General features: G+C 31.2%; 1 protein-coding gene across 1 annotated transcript; it reads right to left on the bottom strand.

Moving 5' to 3' along the window:
• Positions 1–3,447: 3,447 nt before the first annotated feature.
• Positions 3,448–16,793, bottom strand: LOC135955850 (uncharacterized). Its single transcript, XM_065506218.1, has 6 exons — positions 16,775–16,793; positions 7,621–8,455; positions 4,872–5,151; positions 3,791–3,906; positions 3,641–3,718; positions 3,448–3,580 (listed from the first exon to the last, which is right to left on the bottom strand). The coding sequence occupies exons 2-6, from the start codon at positions 8,439–8,441 to the stop codon at positions 3,520–3,522; spliced, it is 1,356 nt and encodes a 451-aa protein (XP_065362290.1). The 5' UTR covers positions 8,442–8,455; positions 16,775–16,793; the 3' UTR covers positions 3,448–3,519.
• Positions 16,794–21,604: the final 4,811 nt, after the last annotated feature.

Genomic DNA, 21,604 nt, shown 5'->3' with positions numbered 1-21,604 from the left:
CCGCAGTATATCTCTAAACAGTACCGAATATGCGGCATCAAAAGTGAATGCGCCAAGTTGATCCTTACCCTGAGCGGTAGGTAGCATCCTAAATTGTACAAAGCTCGCAGTTTATAACACACTTTAGCCGAAATCTCAGATATATGCTGTCCAAAATTTAAACTCTCATCCAATTTTATCATAACGAAGCAATAATACTTATAAATGTGGACTATACCTGATAATTTTTTATCTAGACAACCATTTTGAAGTTTATCATGATACAAATTTATCAGGTATATCCAGAGGATTACAAATTCACAAATCTAATTTGGGGAGGACACCGTCTCACAGTGGTATGAGGAAAAAAAGAGGGAAATAAATCTGTAACTTCTAAACCCTTAGTCCGATTTGAATAAAATTTGACATACGCAAAGAAGAAGTATTGTCTAGCTTAAGTTTTAAACTTACACATATAGAATCTTCTCATCGAGCACTACAAAAAACCTCGTCATAGCTATCAATTATCTCTTATAACTTAGGAGATATACGCATTTGAATATTAAATTTTCAATATTTTTACCCACCCTACTCCGGTTATTTGATAACAGCAGGTCCAAATATTTCCATTTTTCTTTTATTAGACTAATAACTAGGGGGCGGATTTATATGCAAATGCATGTTTTTTCTCGAACTTGCAAATACAATGTAGACTAATTATCTATCCGAATCTCACATTTTGCTGCAAAATGGCATCGATTTGTTAGTGCATATTTTTGCATATTTTATTGATAATGCATATTTTGTTATATTTTACTTCAAAATGCATATTTGTATGCATATTATGCCAACTTTTAATAAAAATATAAATTTTTGTCGTTAATGGGCAATACATGGTTTCGACAAAATTTTTTTTGTCGAATTTGTTATAGAAATAGCAATAAATTTTATCGACTAACTTCTTTCGACATCGAGAAACTGGCATTAAGTTCTTCATTTCTCTATCAATAATTGAAAATAATCATTTCAAAACATTTTTCTTCAAACAAGTTTAGTATCAAAAATTCATTAAATGTGTAGAAAACATACATATTTGTTTTCATTGCAAATTCGATTTATAAGAGATTTCGTAATCGAAAGATTTTGTAACTTCACCTACACAGTAACCGCTCCTGACAGTCATTTCCAAGCAGTACTAATTGCTTAATTGCTGGGTTATTACAAGATAAAAATTAAGGTTGGATGCTACTTTACAGCACGATCAAAATATTGATGATTTTAAAAGGAAAGTCACAATATAGAAGCTCTATGGCTTTATACAAGTATTCATAAGAAGATATTACAATTAATATAAATATGCATCGTTTTCCAGAAGAAAAGTTATTTTAAAAATATTTTTGGAACTTTAATTGTTTAATTCCTGGTATAATTTAAAGAGTTCTAACTGCTGGCAACAATGTTTTGTATTTTTTGGACATTTCAAAATCCATACTTAATTATTTTTTGTTTCTGCACAAAAATATAAGTGCATATTTTTTAAATTTTTAGATCATATTTTGATTTTTTTGAAGCATATTTTAGGTGCATATTTTCCAATAATAAATGCATGAAAATCCGCCCCCTACTAATAACAAATGTATATGTCAAACAAAAAAGAATTGTTCAAAACTCGTAACTGAGTCAAAAGTTATAAGCATTTGAATTTAAAGATTTAAAAAAAGGCGATTTTTCGCTAGTTTTTGGGAAAAAAGTACTTTTTTTCTTTTTAAGTTATATAAAAATTTCTAAAAAGATGTATTAGAAATTTATACTTTTTGAAAAGCTAACTTTACATTAAATATTTTAAATGAAAACAAATATGAAAATTATTGACACGCCTATTTTTTATGTAAAATTCAACTTTAGGGCAAAAATTCTCAAATCGCATACTCGATATCAAAATCTTGTAACCCAGTTTAAATGGCCAAATATGTTTTCAATTGTTTTGTAATGGGTTTCGATAACCCCAGCCATGGTATGGATATTAAAGCCAAAAACCTAAAAAATCCCATTTTTGGGATTTTTCAACTTTTTTGGGGATTCCTGATTACAAATTTCAAAATTTGTTTTTAGTTTTCTATTTTCAATGGCAAAATCTATATAACTGTAAAATTTTATTAAAAACTATTAATACAGGTCTGTTCTTAAATCCACGTGATTTCAAATCACTAATCGTTTTCAAATCACACGTGTGATTTGTGCCTGTTCTGTAAATCACACATTTTAGAATTTTTCGGTGTGATTTTAAAATCCGAAATCACAAGACAACATTGTTCAAAAAAAAATATTGTTGCCATTTAATATTTTTAAATTTACACAAAAAACTATTAAATTTTTGACTGTTATCAATCAATAAACTTAAAAAAATAAATTAATTTAGATTTTAAATTGTTAGTTAACTTACATATATAAATTAATTATATTTTTCGTCAAATTAATTATATTTGTTAATCTGGCAAGCTGCTTTGTATTGTCCAACAACTAAATCAGAAATAGAAAATCACAAAAATGAACTAACTTTTTACAGCAGAAGACACCTTTTTAAAAATTTGATAAATATCTAATTTTAATACATAAATGATTAAGGAGCAAATCGAATTATTCATTTAAGTGATTTGAAATCGACAGCCACTTAGCTGAACGTTTTAAAATCACAAAATTATGTGCACAGAACACCATTTTTGTGGTTTCAAACCACTTCTATAAAATGTGATTTGCAGAACATACCTGATAAATAAAAATTTAATTTCGATTGAAAAATTTGTATCTTTGGAAAAACTCAATAAAATGCAATTTTTGTCATATTTTTCAAAAAAAAACTATTCCATAAATTTTTTAATTGTCAAATGTTATATATATTTTTGAAAAAATAGACAAAATCCCCTATTCATTGATAGCCTATGTTGCTAGTGCTTTTTAACTTTAGATTTATTGTAATTTTAATTATAATAAATATTAAAAAAAAACATGTCTTCCTTATATTATTTACGTGGCAAATAAATTAGGGAAAACTTAACAACTCGCAGAGAATTTATCTAACACTGTTATTTACATTCATAAAAATGCTGTTATGTAAGCAACATACTTTTTTAAGAATTTCTATGTTAGGTAAATTCTCTGCGAGTTGTTAAGTTTTCCCTAATTTATTTGCCACGAAAAAAACATAAGGTAGAAATGTTATATATCAATGGATAGGGGATTTTGTCTATTTTTCAAAAATATATATATATTTTTTAACTAAAAATTTTAGTATAGAAAAAATTATTTCATTAGGTTGCAAAAAAAATATTTTAACTATTTTCAAAATATTTTTAGTTAAAAATTTTTAACTACACTATCACTATTATTGAGTGAGGCTTATATTTTTCAATTCATCACTAAACATAAAAAAACTTAGTGAATAATTTTACACTACCACTAACTATGTCAATTTTATATTTTTATTAAGCAATTAAATGAGTTTCATTTAAATAAAATTATTTACAAAATAAATTAAAAACTTCAGGATTCTATTGAAAATATTTGAAATTCGTTTTCGTATAGTCCTGTTATTAACCAACATCTGAAAATATATAAACATAAAATAATGGAAATTTGAAATGTTTTAATTGAGCCTTCTTACCCATTGTCACTTGATTTGATGAAATTTCCTTTACCTTTCAATGCTCCCTTCACAGTGTTTTGTAACCCGTTATTTAGCCTTTAAAATAGAAGTTGTGATAAAAAATATTTATGTATAAGTTTTTTCTTAAGCTTATGAATATTCATTCACCTATAATACTCAAGAGAACCATCTTGGCCAGGAGAATAAATAAAATTTCCATCACGGGAACAGGCAATGGTATTTGTAAATGGCAAAGGTATTTGTGTAACAGTTGTATCAGTATCCTTTTGAAGAAATAATATTAATAATCACCTTTATCGTGGTTGGCGTAAACGTTTTACGCCAACCACAATTTATAACCACAATTCAAAATAAAGGCTGACTTCATAAACGCAGTAATGCAAAGCAATTACAAGGTAAAGCAATACTTTGTGACATTCATGAACGTATAAATGTTTTATAAAGAATCATAAATAAAAACTGTTCACAAATTTCACAGTTGTTGCGCATTGAAAAGCATTGCCATACAATAATGAACTTGCGACATTGCAAAAACCAAATCTATTGCGTTTATGAACACTATGCATTGCAGTGTTGCTTTGCAAACTTCGTTAATGAAGTCAGCCAAAGTATCATCAAGTATGTACATAATTTTCTTCAACAAAATAACGTATACGCTTTGAGTAATTTTTTAAATAACTTTGTTGCAATTGAATATTTTTGCAGTCTTTACGAAAATTTAATGAAGTACATTTTTTTAGTTTAAATAAGTAGTATAAAATATCAAAATATCTATGTATAACGGCTTTTATTTTAAATTAAAAAAATAATTTTATTTAAGTTTTCATTTTTTCATAGAAATTTACATATATTGATGTATAAAATAACGTAAGAATAAATAGCATAAAGTGTACTTTGAAAAAAACATTTTTTTATGAAATATAATTCTAGTTTCAATGTAATTCATTTTTTACCGTTATTTGCTTCTCCTATAAACTTATGAAAAGTGATGTTACGTTATTTTGCATTTCATATGACGATATATTCGATAGGCTTTTATATGAATAATTAATGAATGAATTAATTCTTAATAGAATTCATTCAACCATTGAATGTTCAAATTCAAATCTAATCAAATTATTTTTTTTCATCAATCAATTTTACTAAAACCGTTGTATTTATGTTACTACTATCTTCTCAGAAATGAACAATATGTACTTATTTATACTGATTTATTATTGATACTTACATCATTCGAATTCCGTAAATCGTGAAAATAAACTTGGCCACTTAAGTCACAACTAATCACCATAATGTGTCCGTTTACATGGGTCTTTAAAAGTGTTGATGTCATAAATAAATGTTTTTTTAGAGCCACAATTTCCAAGTGACGTTTTACAGTAGACAAACTCGAACTCGTACAGTAAAAAACTGAACCATCTTTAGTCCCAACGACAAAATGATTGATACTTAGAGCAAGTAATGTACATATTTCCGTAGATGCATTGACAGGCGCTTTTATTTGATATCTATTGTAAAAAGAAAATCCTCGTTCATACATATTTCTTTCTGTATTTGGTTCTTTTTTTCTTATCCACATATTCATAATCAGTTTTTATTTTCAAAAAAGGTTTATAAAACTAAATTTCCATAAAAAATTTGTTTTATAAACCTTTCATAAATTTAAAAATTGATTATGAACAGCGTTGCCGCTTTGGTCCAATTGGACCAAAATTGGTAGTTTTATGTTAACAAATTGACTTTTGGTAGTTTGGTTGGTTTGTTCCGATTTTTGTCGCATTTTGGTAGGTTTTTTGAATATATATTTTTAAGAACAAATTAACAAAAAACTTAACAAAAAAACTATGTTAATCCAAAATAATAAAATTATTTATAAAATATGAAGACAGAATTATCTTAAATTTTTAGTTTAGTCAAGTAAATGTGTAATTTAGTAGTGTTCAGTTCAAAAAATGCCAAAGGCCTTGCAATACTAAAACTTTTAACGTATTATACATTTAATTTACACATTTTAAATATTTCAAAATAATAACACATATTATTTAAATTGTAGTCATGTTAAAATAAGTAATAAGTAGTGAGCAAAAACATTTTTCTTTTAAAATTTCAATAATTTATTTTCGGGAGTGATTTTCAGAAGTGGGCAGCTATGACCAATTATGTACCGATGAAACTTATTTTTGTTGAATTTTGTCGGGATACCAACACTTTTAGGAGTTTTATGCTCCTTAAAATAAGTTTTAGAAATGGGCCTTATATGGCTTATGGTCAATTATAAAACGATTCACACACAAATTTTAGATGTGACATATTTATGATTGTAGAGTAATTAAATAATATTCATCCTCAGGGTAATGCTATAGCAACAATAATATAATTTTAATTTAACTATTAATTTTGAAAGGAATCCAAATAGCATTTCACAAATATTTAAAATTTGGTAGGTTTTGGTAGTTTTTAATCTGAAATTTGGTAGGAAAAATATTTTATGAGTGGCAACGCTGATTATGAATACGGCCATAGAATAACATCGAGACGAGACTTAATTGTCAAAAATCTATGTATCTCTTGCAACAACGAAATCAAACATATGATATGATTTACATTTGTTTGTTTGTATCTCGTCTCTATGTATAATTCTCTATAAATAAAGTCTTTATTAGTTGTGTTCGCGTACTTGATAATTTGTAATAATTTGTACAAATTATCACTGGAAGTTACGGGATTCCGTTCGTTTACTTTTAAAAACTTGTAACGAGAGAGCAAGAGAGTGTTAAAAGTGACAGTTTGTAGATAGAGAACATGATATTTTTTACTGGACATTTTTTGTCCAGTAAAAAATATCAACATGAAAAATATATTTAAAACAAATTGTTGCAAATGTAAACAAAACAAAAAAGTTGAAAATTAACACAAAGAAAATAAGTAAAATAACACAAAACAAACGTTTTAAATAGATTTATAATAAAATACAACTTATTTTTACAAATTGTTGTTCGTGTACTTTTTGGATATTTTTTTAGATTGAGAGTAAATGTATTTTTACGCTCTAAATTAATGTTACTGGATAATTTTTACTGTATTTTCTAAATTTCTAATAAGTATACATTATTGTATTCAATTAATCGGTTAATCGAGCAAATAATTAATCGACGATTAGATAGAATCGGTAAATTTTAAATTATTCGATTAACCTAATAATTCCATTTTACATTTAAACTGAAAATAAACCACGAATTTTATGGTTTTATTTTCAAATTAAAACTCTCTCGCTGATTGTAAATGTTGTAGAAATCTAAAGTATGACAAAGCATATCCAATATATCTCGGTTCTTTTTTTAGTTTTTTTCTAAGCATATAAAATCCTCCTTATACCTTTGGCATCCTTTTTGGATTTACATATATAGATTTTGAATAATTTTAATAATTTCGATAAGTTCTTATAAGAGACTCATTTTCAGTTTCGTCTATTATCATGTCAGTTGTTATATTCACTAAACATGTTTCATGGATGTTCGAATCAAGTATGTAATTTTACTTTAACTATTTGAATTAAAACGGAAGAATAAATTCAAAAAATATGTTAGTGACAAAAAAAGGAATTTCGGTTAATCGACACAAATTAATCGGTTTATTTGTTTTTGAAAATCGGCAATTTTGAAATATTCGAACAGTTAAGCAACCAAATCGGTAACCGATCAACGGTTAATCGATTGAATACCCTAGTATACATACATAGTTTATATTAAATACATATCTGTGAACTTTTGACAAAACAACCAACTTAAGTGGAATTTTAACATTTTTCATCCATGTAACTTATTTTTCAAAATTCGACCTTTGGGTCAAAATAAGGAACATCAGAATTCATTTTAGAGGTATGATTCCTTGGGCAAAATTTCTTATTTTGATCTGTAGAATATGATTTTCCTTGTCCCTAATGCACATACATACATATATTGTCGAACTTTACTTACTCTGCTTCTTTAGTTATCTCTTTGCCAAGATGCCATTGTACAACGTAGCCATTTCCATGAGCTGTTAATAAAGTGTTTTCGCTGGACCAGTCCAATGCCACTGCATAACCATAGAGTAAAGTCGTGTGGTAAATTTCTTTGATTTCTATGTTATTTTTGGCACGGCTCTGATATTGTTGCTCATATTGCCAGACATAGATGTCACCATCGAAAGTGGAACCAACAAAAATGTTTTTATTGAAAGGATTTGTACACAAACTTTTCAGGCAGGCTTTAATAGGGATACTTTTTATTTCGTTGTATGTCACGAAGTTACCATTGGCAATTCGTTTGGGAACAAAAAGCTTCAAATACTGATCAACGTGTTCACACCAGTCATCATGTGGTGCAACTGTTGTGACTACCAGGACAGGTGCATTGTTAGTATATACCGACAACCAAATGGCGAGTCCTTGAGAATTTGTTACAGCTGGCAGTGATAGCTTTTGGTATGGTTGTATTTCAATATCAGCTACGGACAGATCATTTGTTTGTGACTCCAGGGCGGGTGTACAACCTTTAATCAATTCCTTTTCAACATTTGGATAGATATTTTGTAACCAATTTGCTAATTTCCTTTCGTCAACATTTTCAGCTAATGTTTGGTACGTTTCAGTTTGTGTTTCCTGTGAACATTTCGTATGAGTTTCTACAGACGCATCATTTTTTGGTGGCGAAGGATCTGTAGCAGTGCTGTTATCAATCAGTTTAAATTTCCTCTCTGTGATATGTGATGCATTAAATTCAATAACCGGCGAAGTATAGTCTGATAATTCATCCATTGTACTTTATTGAACTGAATTCACTATTTTTTTTTCTACTTAGTGTAATGAAAACTTATATACGTTTGATGTTGCTATGGAAACACATAAACACTTGCTAAAGCAACTAATTTTTAACCCTCATGTATCCTTAAATATGTATGTACAGTACGCCCTCGCTTTATGCGAATGTTAACGGAACATTTCATTTTTTTGATCTAAGTTTATTTTTATTCTTCAAAAACTGTCGATTTGAACCGTTATTTAATTCGCTAATGTGCGAATTCATTTCTGTCGAAGATTTGAATGAATACCCAGCAGTTAAGCAAGTAGTCAATGTATCCCTTAAAGACAGTAATTGTCACAAATGTCTTATCACTTGGCTGACTCCAATTTATATATTTTGGTCATTTGACACGTATGTGAATTTTTTAGTGCAGAGAGAAGACAATTGGTTACTTTATACATCCCAAGTAATCTAGCGTGAAGATAATTGACACTTAAGTGTCTCTAAGTAATCTGGAGTGTAGCCACTTTAAACGTTTTGTGAGTAATTCGTACAAACTGGTTTTATACAAATTGTGTTGATTTAATTCTCATACAGTTTATTTTTATTTTTGCTTAAGTATACTGATATCCCATGTAACATAGAATGAAGTCAATAGTCACTCTAGTGTCTCTTAATAACATATGGTGAAGTCACTTCACACTTTTTTTCTACTGCACTTTATTTTACCCACCAGAAGCGTTGACTACTTTGGATCAGCTATCAAATAGTCACATTGTAATCAAACGGGTCAATTGACCCCCTGCTTATTGCATGCACGTGTTAAAATAACTAGACAAGTAACTGATCAAGTAACCAGTTACAAAGCTAGTAACTACTTTGGATCAGCTATTAGACAGTCCCATTATAATCAAAAAGAGAAAATTGACCCCCTAGTTCGGTACTGTCCCCTAGAACTGCTGGGTAACTTATTTGTTTTATACACATACATACATATGTATAATGAAGATGAGTTTGTTTAATACTGTCGAAAAATACTTTTTCCAGAGTTTTCAAGAAAATCACATTTCTCGTTTTGGATATAATAAGTTTGAAAGGCAATCATTCTCAGATTTCAAAAGCATTTGGCTTAAATTATACCCTACACCACCATAGTGGTTTAGTTTGTATATACTAAACTTTATGCTACATTTTTCTAAAGTTTCATTAAAATCGTCCTAAAAATATATGTATAATGTTTCGCTATCTTTCAATTAGAAATTCCAAATATTGAAATATTTGACCTTCACGATTTAAGGGTTAACGTTTTCCGATTTTAGTAAAACTTTCAGAGTATGTTTAATATTATCTGTACTATAATATTCTGAATAGGTTTATTTAAAATTCATAACAGTAAGGAAATTGGGCTCATTCACCAAAATATGGCCAAATATATTTTTTAATTATCATCATATGGGAGGTGCCATGCCCACTGTGGCTTCTACTTATACAAACGGTGGTATTGCTCATGCAGACATTGATCACTATAGCTATTATAGTTTCCAAAATATTTGATATTTAAAATTAACTTTGTATGGGAAGTAAATTCAAAACACTCGAGAATTCAAAACAAAAAGTATCCTATTGTTCCTTTCAGATATAGAGAAACTTACAGTAAAAATTTCAAGCAAATCTGGTCAGCCGTTTATAGACTTCAAACTAGAGATGAGCGATCCCGTGATTTTTGAAGAACGTTGTTCTCAGTGAACGTGATTTATAAATCACTGTTCTTTTAAACAGTGACTGTGATCACGTTTTGTCTATGTTAAGCAAAATAACAATTATGTTAAGAATAATAGATTATGTATTATTTTCATTCTTAAATCTGTTCTTATGTTAACCAAAAACTAATAGTATTTGCTGATATAAAACGTCTGTTAAAAAAACATAGGAAAATAACAGAATTAAGCAAATGCAACAAAATTTTAAGAGATATATAAAATTATGCGCCTAAAAGTATGCAGTAACTGTTGTTACTACACCATTTCCAATTGTATTTCAGAAATTTCCAATTGAATTTCAGAAATTTCTAATTATATTTCAGAAAATTCCAATTCAATTTCAGAAATTTCCATTTATATTTCAGAAATTTCTAGTTATACTTCAGAATTTTCTAATTATATTTCTGAAATACAATTGGAAAATTCTGAAATACAATTGGAAACTTTTTAAGTATAAAATAAAAATTCTGAAATACAAATGGAAATTTCTGAAATACAATTGGAAAATTCTGAAATACAATTGGAAATTTCTGAAATACAATTAGAAATTTTTGAAATATAAATGGAAAATTCTGAAATATAATTAGAAAATTCTGAAGTATAACTAGAAATTTCTGAAATATAATTGGAAATTTCTGAAATATAAATGGAAATTTCTGAAATTGAATTGGAATTTTCTGAAATATAATTAGAAATTTCTGAAATTCAATTGGAAATTTCTGAAATACAATTAGAAACTTCTGAAATACAATTGGAAATGGTGTAGTGAATGTTGAAAAATATAAAAGAACGACATTTAACAGCTTGTTGAAATACGTAAAAGAACGACATAAAAAGTACCTGTTACTTTCTCCATTTCTTACCAGTGATTTTTTAAAAACGTTACCAGTGAATGTTGAATAATATAAAAGAACGACATTTAACAGTATGTTGAAAAATGTGAAAGAACGACTTAAATGTACCTGTTACTTGATATATTCAGTAACTGTTGTTACCAGTGATTTTTCAATCACAGTGATTAAATCACAGGTATGGAAATATCGCTCATCTCTACTTCAAACCAATAAATATACATACATACATACATACATACATACATACATACATACATACATACATACATACATACATACATACATACATACATACATACATACATACATACATACATACATACATACATACATACATACATACATACATACATACATACATACATACATACATACATACATACATACATACATACATACATACATACATACATACATACATACATACATACATACATACATACATACATACATACATACATACATACATACATACATACATACATACATACATACATACATACATACATACATACATACATACATACATACATACATACATACATACATACATACATACATACATACATACATACATACATACATACATACATACATACATACATACATACATACATACATACATACATACATACATACATACATTTTTTTTTTTTTTTTTTTTTTTGGACGTAGTGATAGCGCACTATCAACTAGTGGCCCCACGATCTTCCTTAACACCATCCTGGAACTACGTTAATATTTCATCAAGACGGGTAATTCATTAGCAGTCGCTCCTCAATCGTTTTAAATTTCATTCCTACATCCTCCTTCACATTAGGAGGTTCGGAAATATTTACGCCATCTTAACCACTGTTTTACATTCTTCTTCGTATTTTTTCCTGTTCGCGAAGTTCAATAATAATACTCCGTACGAAGTTGCACACACATTCCCAATTATACGCTGAAGATAACATTACTGGAATAATATTTTCCACACGTAGACTGCTCCCTGTTGCTTGTTCCACATTTACTCTCGCAGCACTAAACCTCGGGCAATTGAAAAATACATGTTCGGGGTCTTCCTTTACATCGTCACCACATACTGGGCAATCCGCGTCGACATCATGTCTAAATTTATGTAGATACGATTTGAAGCAGCCATGTCCACTTAAAAATTGTGTTAGATAGTAGTTTAAATCACCATGTTTCCTCTCTAACCATATATTTATATTTGGGATCAGTCTATGGGTCCACCTACCTTTGGTAGATGTTGTCCACCTCGTTTGCCATTCAGAAATGCTCGTGCTTCTTGCTGTGTTCCTCGTAGTTGTAACATCTGCAACACCTATTGAAGCATATACACATTCCGCCTCTCTGGCTTGCAGGTCCACGGGTATCATGCCGGCAATGACGAAAGCTGCTTCATCCGACACCGTTCGAAAGGCACAACACACCCGAAGTGCGGCTAATCTATAAACCGTATTAATTTTCTTTCTATAGGTCTTAATCCTGGTAGAACCCGCCCATATTGGAGCGGCATAGAGGATAACGCTCTTCACAACTCCTGCAAGTATTCTTCTCCGTAGGTATTTAGGACCTCTTGTATTGGGCATTATGCGACACAATGCTGTACACGTTTTCCTGGCTTTTGTTTCGACATATTCCAGGTGCTTTTTAAACGATAAGCGATTATCAATCATTACTCCTAGATATTTAAGGCACTTCTTGGTTACGATTTCGCATCTACCAACATTCAGGGTAATATGTTCAATGGTTTTCCGTCCAGTAATCAATACGGCCTCAGTTTTGTGTTCGGCCAATGTTAACCCCATTCTGCTTAACCATGACTGGACCAATTTGATGCTACTGTTGGTAACACTCACCACCTCCTGTGTATATTTTGCCACAACTACAAGAGCTATGTCGTCCGCAAAACCTACTAATTTTGCTCTCTCCGGAAGGTTCAGTCTTAGTACCCCGTCGTACATCACATTCCACAGTAGTGGTCCAAGAACAGAGCCCTGTGGCACCCCTCCGGTAACCTCGCATTCCTTCCTACCCTCGTTTGTATCATATACGAGTATTCTGTTTCGAAAATAGTCCTTAATTATAGCCAATAAGTATTGCGGTATATTCAGGAAGTCCAAAGTATCCACAATCCTCTCCCAGTTTGCAGTATTAAATGCATTTTTAACATCTAGCGTTACAACCACACAATACTCTTTTGATCCATGTGTCCAGCTTTCGCCTGCAATAGCCTCTTTAGCCGTGTCAACTACAACTTTTATCGCGTCTATTGTTGATCTGCGCTTACGGAAACCATATTGGGTATCTGACAGGCCAGCGGATGTCTCGATCCAACAACTTTCCAAATGTATCTATCATACATAATGGTCTATATGATGAAGGGTCATCTAATGGTTTGTTGTCTTTGGGTAACAATACCAACCTTTGTCTTTTCCACCTTGAAGGGAACGATCCATATTTTAGGCAGTCGTTTAGCATACCGAGTACTTGATTTGGGCAACACATGACAACCTCCTTCAATACCAAGTTTGATATGCCATCAAGTCCTGGTGCTTTCTTTTCATCAAATCTTGAGACAGCTTTTATTATCTCGTCACTGGTAACAGATGGGAAACTAAAAACATCTCGATTGACGTTGTTCTCCCAATATGCAATATCTTGCCGCGGAAATAATTGTTTAACAATTCTATCAAGTATAGCTGGTTCTCTAGGTGAAAATTTATTCAGGCAATTCAACTTCTTTGTCACAATTTTATAAGCCATTCCAAATGGGTTATTTTCAACATCATCGATAAGATCATTGAAACATAATCTTTTACTTCGACGTATGGCCAATTTCAGTGCCCTTCTCTTAAATTTGAACTCTCGATGGTGCTGCTCGTTTCCCGGTCTACCACGCGTTCTTACATATGTTCTTCTGGCTCGGATACAGTCTCTTCTCATTTGGGCGATTTCCTCGTTCCACCAATACACTGGAGGTTTATTTCCTCCTTTTCCTCTTTTCCTCATCGAAACATTACATGCATGTGTCACCTGGCCAATTAGCTGATCCGCCATATCTTCTGGAGTACCATTCAGAATCGTACCTTCCATATATGCTTTGAGCAGATCCTTATCTAGGGAATTTGGTTTCCAGCCCGTGTGTCCTACATTGAGAGGGTTTGTAAATGTTGGTGTCGTTGGTTCATCTTCTATTTCCATGATTATAGCATGATGATCACTGTGTGTATATTGATCACTAATATACCACTTTATTCTGCCAAAGATGTCTCCACTTGCAAACGCTATATCTATTATAGAGCCTCCACTATTTCTATAAAAAGTCTGCTCATTTCCAGAGTTTAAAACCATCACATCAAGTGCTGCGAATGATTCTAACAATATCCGGCCTCGTGTATTAGTACTCCGGCACCCCCATTCCGTGGCCCAAGCATTAAAGTCACCTGCTATTAATAATGGTCTTCTATTGCTAGCGTCAGAAGTCAGGTTATCGACGATACTTTGGAATTCCGTAAGTGAATATCTCGGTGGGATATAACAGCTATATATTGTTATTCCAGAAACTAAGGCCCGAACAAATCCGAGTTGTTGAGTCGTCCTTGCACTATGTAACACCTTATTTTCAATGGACCAAATTGCAGATGAATTGGAACTATCAGATATCCAACTTGGTGTATCGAAATTTCTGTAGGGTTCGCTAAGAACAGCGATATCTACCTTTAACTCGCGTACACTTTGTTCTAGCAGATCTTGGGCTGCTTGACAATGGTTTAGGTTAATCTGCATCAATTTCATTTTCGTACCAAGAGCTTCTGCAGCGCTTCTCTGTAGTGGGGACAGATAAATGCTCCAGTAACATGGTCGCTATTATTGGTGGTATTGCTACAAAGTAGACACATTGGTTGTTTTTCACATGTCTTGATCTTGTGACCATTTTCGCCACATCGTAGGCAATGATTTGTATAGTCATTTGGGCTCTTACAATTTGCGGCTGTATGACCATAATCCAAGCACTTAAAGCATCTTCTAGGTTTGATCTTCTCTCGTATTCGACATACGACCCATCCAATGCGTATCTTTGCTGTCTTTATAAGCCTAGCTGCTAATGCCGCGCTCAACCCAACTGTGGCAATTTGAGTACCTCCATATGCCCTTCTCAACGATTTTATTGCAGTAAACTGCAAAGTTTCGAACTCCCCTTCCTGCCCCACAAGAGCTTCGTAAACCTCTTCTTTGGATGTAACCTCATCTATGTCTCTAATCTCAATATCAACCTCGTGCGACAATGACCTTACTTCTGCGGATGTACCAAGTACTTCTTTAACAGTGTGTCGGAATTCAACCGTACTTTGGTGTGCCGATTTATTAAGCTCTAGTAGCAATTCACCTTTTGCAGTCTTCCTGATATTTTTGACATTTTGGCCAAAAGTCTCCAATTTTGGATCACTCTTTACTTTTCTGAGTATGTCCGCATAAGATGTTTCTCCACATGTGTGTATAATAAGGGCATCTGGTCGGACAGGCTTCCGTCGGATCTCCTTCATTCTTCTATTTGACTTGGGGGGAACTTTGACCCATTTAGAGTTTGCCTCATTTATCGCTTCTTGGTCAACTATTACGATACTTGATGTACTAGGTATATCAGCTGTACTTGGTATAGCATATCTAGCCTGCTTCTGTGGAATACCTTCTTTTTTCTTCTTCGGTTTGTTTCCTTTTGGACTGAGAGGGTCCCTTCTCCTTTTTGGGGTTCCAGATGGTATGATTAAACTCACGTCCTGTTCGGTCTGTGTATCCTTGTCAGCAGAAACTACTTCGCCAAGGTTTTCGGATACCTTACCCAGATCATCCACAACTTGTATATAAGTTGCCTGTATCCTACGTGCATATGAAACTATTTCCTTGTGTACATTAGTACGTCCTTTTAGGAAATTCAATAGCTGGTTTATTTCGTCACCTAGTTTTGCAACATTCTTATTTCCAGAGCCGTTATCCTGTTGGTTCTTTGCGCCTATAGTAGGTGTCTTAACCGGGCATCTTCCAAGTGGAGTGTCTACTCCCTTATCCTCTATTGTAATCGCTGTTCCATTTATCACTGTTGAGGGTGGTGATCGCGTTATCACGGAACTTCTTTCAAAAGGATTTCCTACATTTCTATCGTCTGCTCTCCTCACTATGCCGTCTTGTTGTTGTTGATTATTTTCATTGCTCATGTTAATAGGGTCCCAACTCAAGGCCGCTATCTCCGCTCGTTGTGCAGTCACGTTTAGATCCCATGGGTCCCTTTGCAAGCAGTGAGGTCCATGCGAGGGTTGACGAAAGGACCTTATGGGACCTTCCGTCAGAGCCAGATCCGTGTAAGTCGGGAATTTACATCCGATCCTGCACCGCCAACTAAATGGTGACGAGCTTTGAACGTACCCCGAGACTCGCCAGGTTTTAAAGGGACGGAGGCAGCTGAAGCATTAGCCTGGAAGCCATTTCTGCAAGATTTCACCCTTGCATACTCAGGTTCCAGAATACCACAGCCGTCAGCCCAGTGTTGCGCCAATTCATGTTCGTTTTCCAGAAATACCATAAGAAAGACCGTACTGGGCTTGGTCTTAATGCCTTTCGGCAGAGAATCTCCCTCGTAGATATGCCATGTTAGGATGGCCTTCGCGGGGTTATCCATTAACGGAATTTAGACTGGGGAAACCACGAAGTCGTCAAGCTTCTAACTACGCCTCTCTAGAGGGTACCCCTTTGGGTGAATACTTATTTTAGGGCGGTATTCCCTCGCCCTGTCACAGGCCTTCATCGAGCTCATGTACCATTTTAGTACGCTCTCCATACCTGCCAAAACTAGGGTCCGCGGGGTCGTTAATCCCGTTATCCTCTCCTGAGGATACCCTTGCGGGTACATACATACATACATACATACATACATACATACATACATACATACATACATACATACATACATACATACATACATACATACATACATACATACATACATACATACATACATACATACATACATACATACATACATACATACATACATACATACATACATACATACATACATACATACATACATACATACATACATACATACATACATACATACATACATACATACATACATACATACATACATACATACATACATACATACATACATACATACATACATACATACATACATACATACATACATACATACATACATACATACATACATACATACATACATACATACATACATACATACATACATACATACATACATACATACATACATACATACATACATACATACATACATACATACATACATACATACATACATACATACATACATACATACATACATACATACATACATACATACATACATACATACATACATACATACATACATACATACATACATACATACATACATACATACATACATACATACATACATACATACATACATACATACATACATACATACATACATACATACATACATACATACATACATACATACATACATACATACATACATACATACATACATACATACATACATACATACATACATACATACATACATACATACATACATACATACATACATACATACATACATACATACATACATACATACATACATACATACATACATACATACATACATACATACATACATACATACATACATACATACATACATACATACATACATACATACATACATACATACATACATACATACATACATACATACATACATACATACATACATACATACATACATACATACATACATACATACATACATACATACATACATACATACATACATACATACATACATACATACATACATACATACATACATACATACATACATACATACATACATACATACATACATACATACATACATACATACATACATACATACATACATACATACATACATACATACATACATACATACATACATACATACATACATACATACATACATACATACATACATACATACATACATACATACATACATACATACATACATACATACATACATACATACATACATACATACATACATACATACATACATACATACATACATACATACATACATACATACATACATACATACATACATACATACATACATACATACATACATACATACATACATACATACATACATACATACTAGGGATGCCAATCCCGAAATCCCGATCCCGAAAATCCCGGGATTTTTCGGGATCGGGATTTCCCGAATCCCGGGATTTGTGAAAAAGAATCCCGGGATTTTTCGGGATTAACAAATCCCGAAATATTATGAGATTTTTGATATTTTAGGAAGATTTTTGAAGCACCCAAAATATTTAGAAAGCTAAATTTCAGCATATTTATAATACTAATCTCGCTTCAAATCCAAACGCAGCCAGATTTTTTCATTTGAATCAGGGAGCAGCACGTCTCCCTTGCATTGACAGGCTTTTACACAATTTACAGTTTTACGAAATTTATGTTCAAGTTATTTTCTGAAGCGGACTAGGGGCAAATGCAGCCCGATTTCCGCAGTATTCTACAGTATAATTTCAGAGTACTTACAACTTATTTTGTGCAAAATTTTATAAGGATTGCCGCATAATCAAGATATTTATGACTGCTCAAACAGTACTCCGGGGGACAATTGTATGGAGCTAGCGGAAATCATGGACCATTTATTTTAATTTAATGCATTAGTTTTTGATTTGTTATATTTTTACTTAAATATATTAATGAAATTAATTGTTTTTATTGTTGAATTTGATGTTTTTGACGTTTAAGTAAAATCCCGAAGTCCCGAAAAATCCCGAAATCCCGAAAAATCCCGGGATCCCGAAAAATCCCGGGATCCCGAAAAATCCCGGGATCCCGGGATTTACATTTCTAAAATCCCGAATCCCGGGATTTGTAAAACCCAGTCCCGTTTGGCATCCCTAATACATACATACATACATACATACATACATACATACATACATACATACATACATACATACATACATACATACATACATACATACATACATACATACATACATACATACATACATACATACATACATACATACATACATACATACATACATACATACATACATACATACATACATACATACATACATACATACATACATACATACATACATACATACATACATACATACATACATACATACATACATACATACATACATACATACATACATACATACATACATACATACATACATACATACATACATACATACATACATACATACATACATACATACATACATACATACATACATACATACATACATACATACATACATACATACATACATACATACATACATACATACATACATACATACATACATACATACATACATACATACATACATACATACATACATACATACATACATACATACATACATACATACATACATACATACATACATACATACATACATACATACATACATACATACATACATACATACATACATACATACATACATACATACATACATACATACATACATACATACATACATACATACATACATACATACATACATACATACATACATACATACATACATACATACATACATACATACATACATACATACATACATACATACATACATACATACATACATACATACATACATACATACATACATACATACATACATACATACATACATACATACATACATACATACATACATACATACATACATACATACATACATACATACATACATACATACATACATACATACATACATACATACATACATACATACATACATACATACATACATACATACATACATACATACATACATACATACATACATACATACATACATACATACATACATACATACATACATACATACATACATACATACATACATACATACATACATACATACATACATACATACATACATACATACATACATACATACATACATACATACATACATACATACATACATACATACATACATACATACATACATACATACATACATACATACATACATACATACATACATACATACATACATACATACATACATACATACATACATACATACATACATACATACATACATACATACATACATACATACATACATACATACATACATACATACATACATACATACATACATACATACATACATACATACATACATACATACATACATACATACATACATACATACATACATACATACATACATACATACATACATACATACATACATACATACATACATACATACATACATACATACATACATACATACATACATACATACATACATACATACATACATACATACATACATACATACATACATACATACATACATACATACATACATACATACATACATACATACATACATACATACATACATACATACATACATACATACATACATACATACATACATACATACATACATACATACATACATACATACATACATACATACATACATACATACATACATACATACATACATACATACATACATACATACATACATACATACATACATACATACATACATACATACATACATACATACATACATACATACATACATACATACATACATACATACATACATACATACATACATACATACATACATACATACATACATACATACATACATACATACATACATACATACATACATACATACATACATACATACATACATACATACATACATACATACATACATACATACATACATACATACATACATACATACATACATACATACATACATACATACATACATACATACATACATACATACATACATACATACATACATACATACATACATACATACATACATACATACATACATACATACATACATACATACATACATACATACATACATACATACATACATACATACATACATACATACATACATACATACATACATACATACATACATACATACATACATACATACATACATACATACATACATACATACATACATACATACATACATACATACATACATACATACATACATACATACATACATACATACATACATACATACATACATACATACATACATACATACATACATACATACATACATACATACATACATACATACATACATACATACATACATACATACATACATACATACATACATACATACATACATACATACATACATACATACATACATACATACATACATACATACATACATACATACATACATACATACATACATACATACATACATACATACATACATACATACATACATACATACATACATACATACATACATACATACATACATACATACATACATACATACATACATACATACATACATACATACATACATACATACATACATACATACATACATACATACATACATACATACATACATACATACATACATACATACATACATACATACATACATACATACA

The sequence above is a fragment of the Calliphora vicina genome, chromosome 3, assembly GCF_958450345.1.
Source record: "Calliphora vicina chromosome 3, idCalVici1.1, whole genome shotgun sequence".
Lineage (NCBI taxonomy): Eukaryota > Metazoa > Arthropoda > Insecta > Diptera > Calliphoridae > Calliphora > Calliphora vicina.
The sequence above is the reverse complement of the archived record's forward strand: the minus strand, read 5'-3'. Positions and strand labels throughout refer to the sequence as shown.

What these genes read in the sequence shown, in the direction of transcription:
- LOC135955850 (XM_065506218.1), bottom strand. Translation starts at nt 8,441, where the DNA reads ATGGATGAATTATCAGACTATACTTCGCCGGTTATTGAATTTAATGCA. An exon ending in GAGATAACTAAAGAAGCAGA is followed by an intron (nt 5,152 to 7,620) that starts GTAAGTAAAGTT and finishes TTTTTACAATAG; the next exon opens with ATATCAAATAAAAGCGCCTG. An exon ending in ATTTACGGAATTCGAATGAT is followed by an intron (nt 3,907 to 4,871) that starts GTAAGTATCAAT and finishes TTTCTTCAAAAG; the next exon opens with GATACTGATACAACTGTTAC.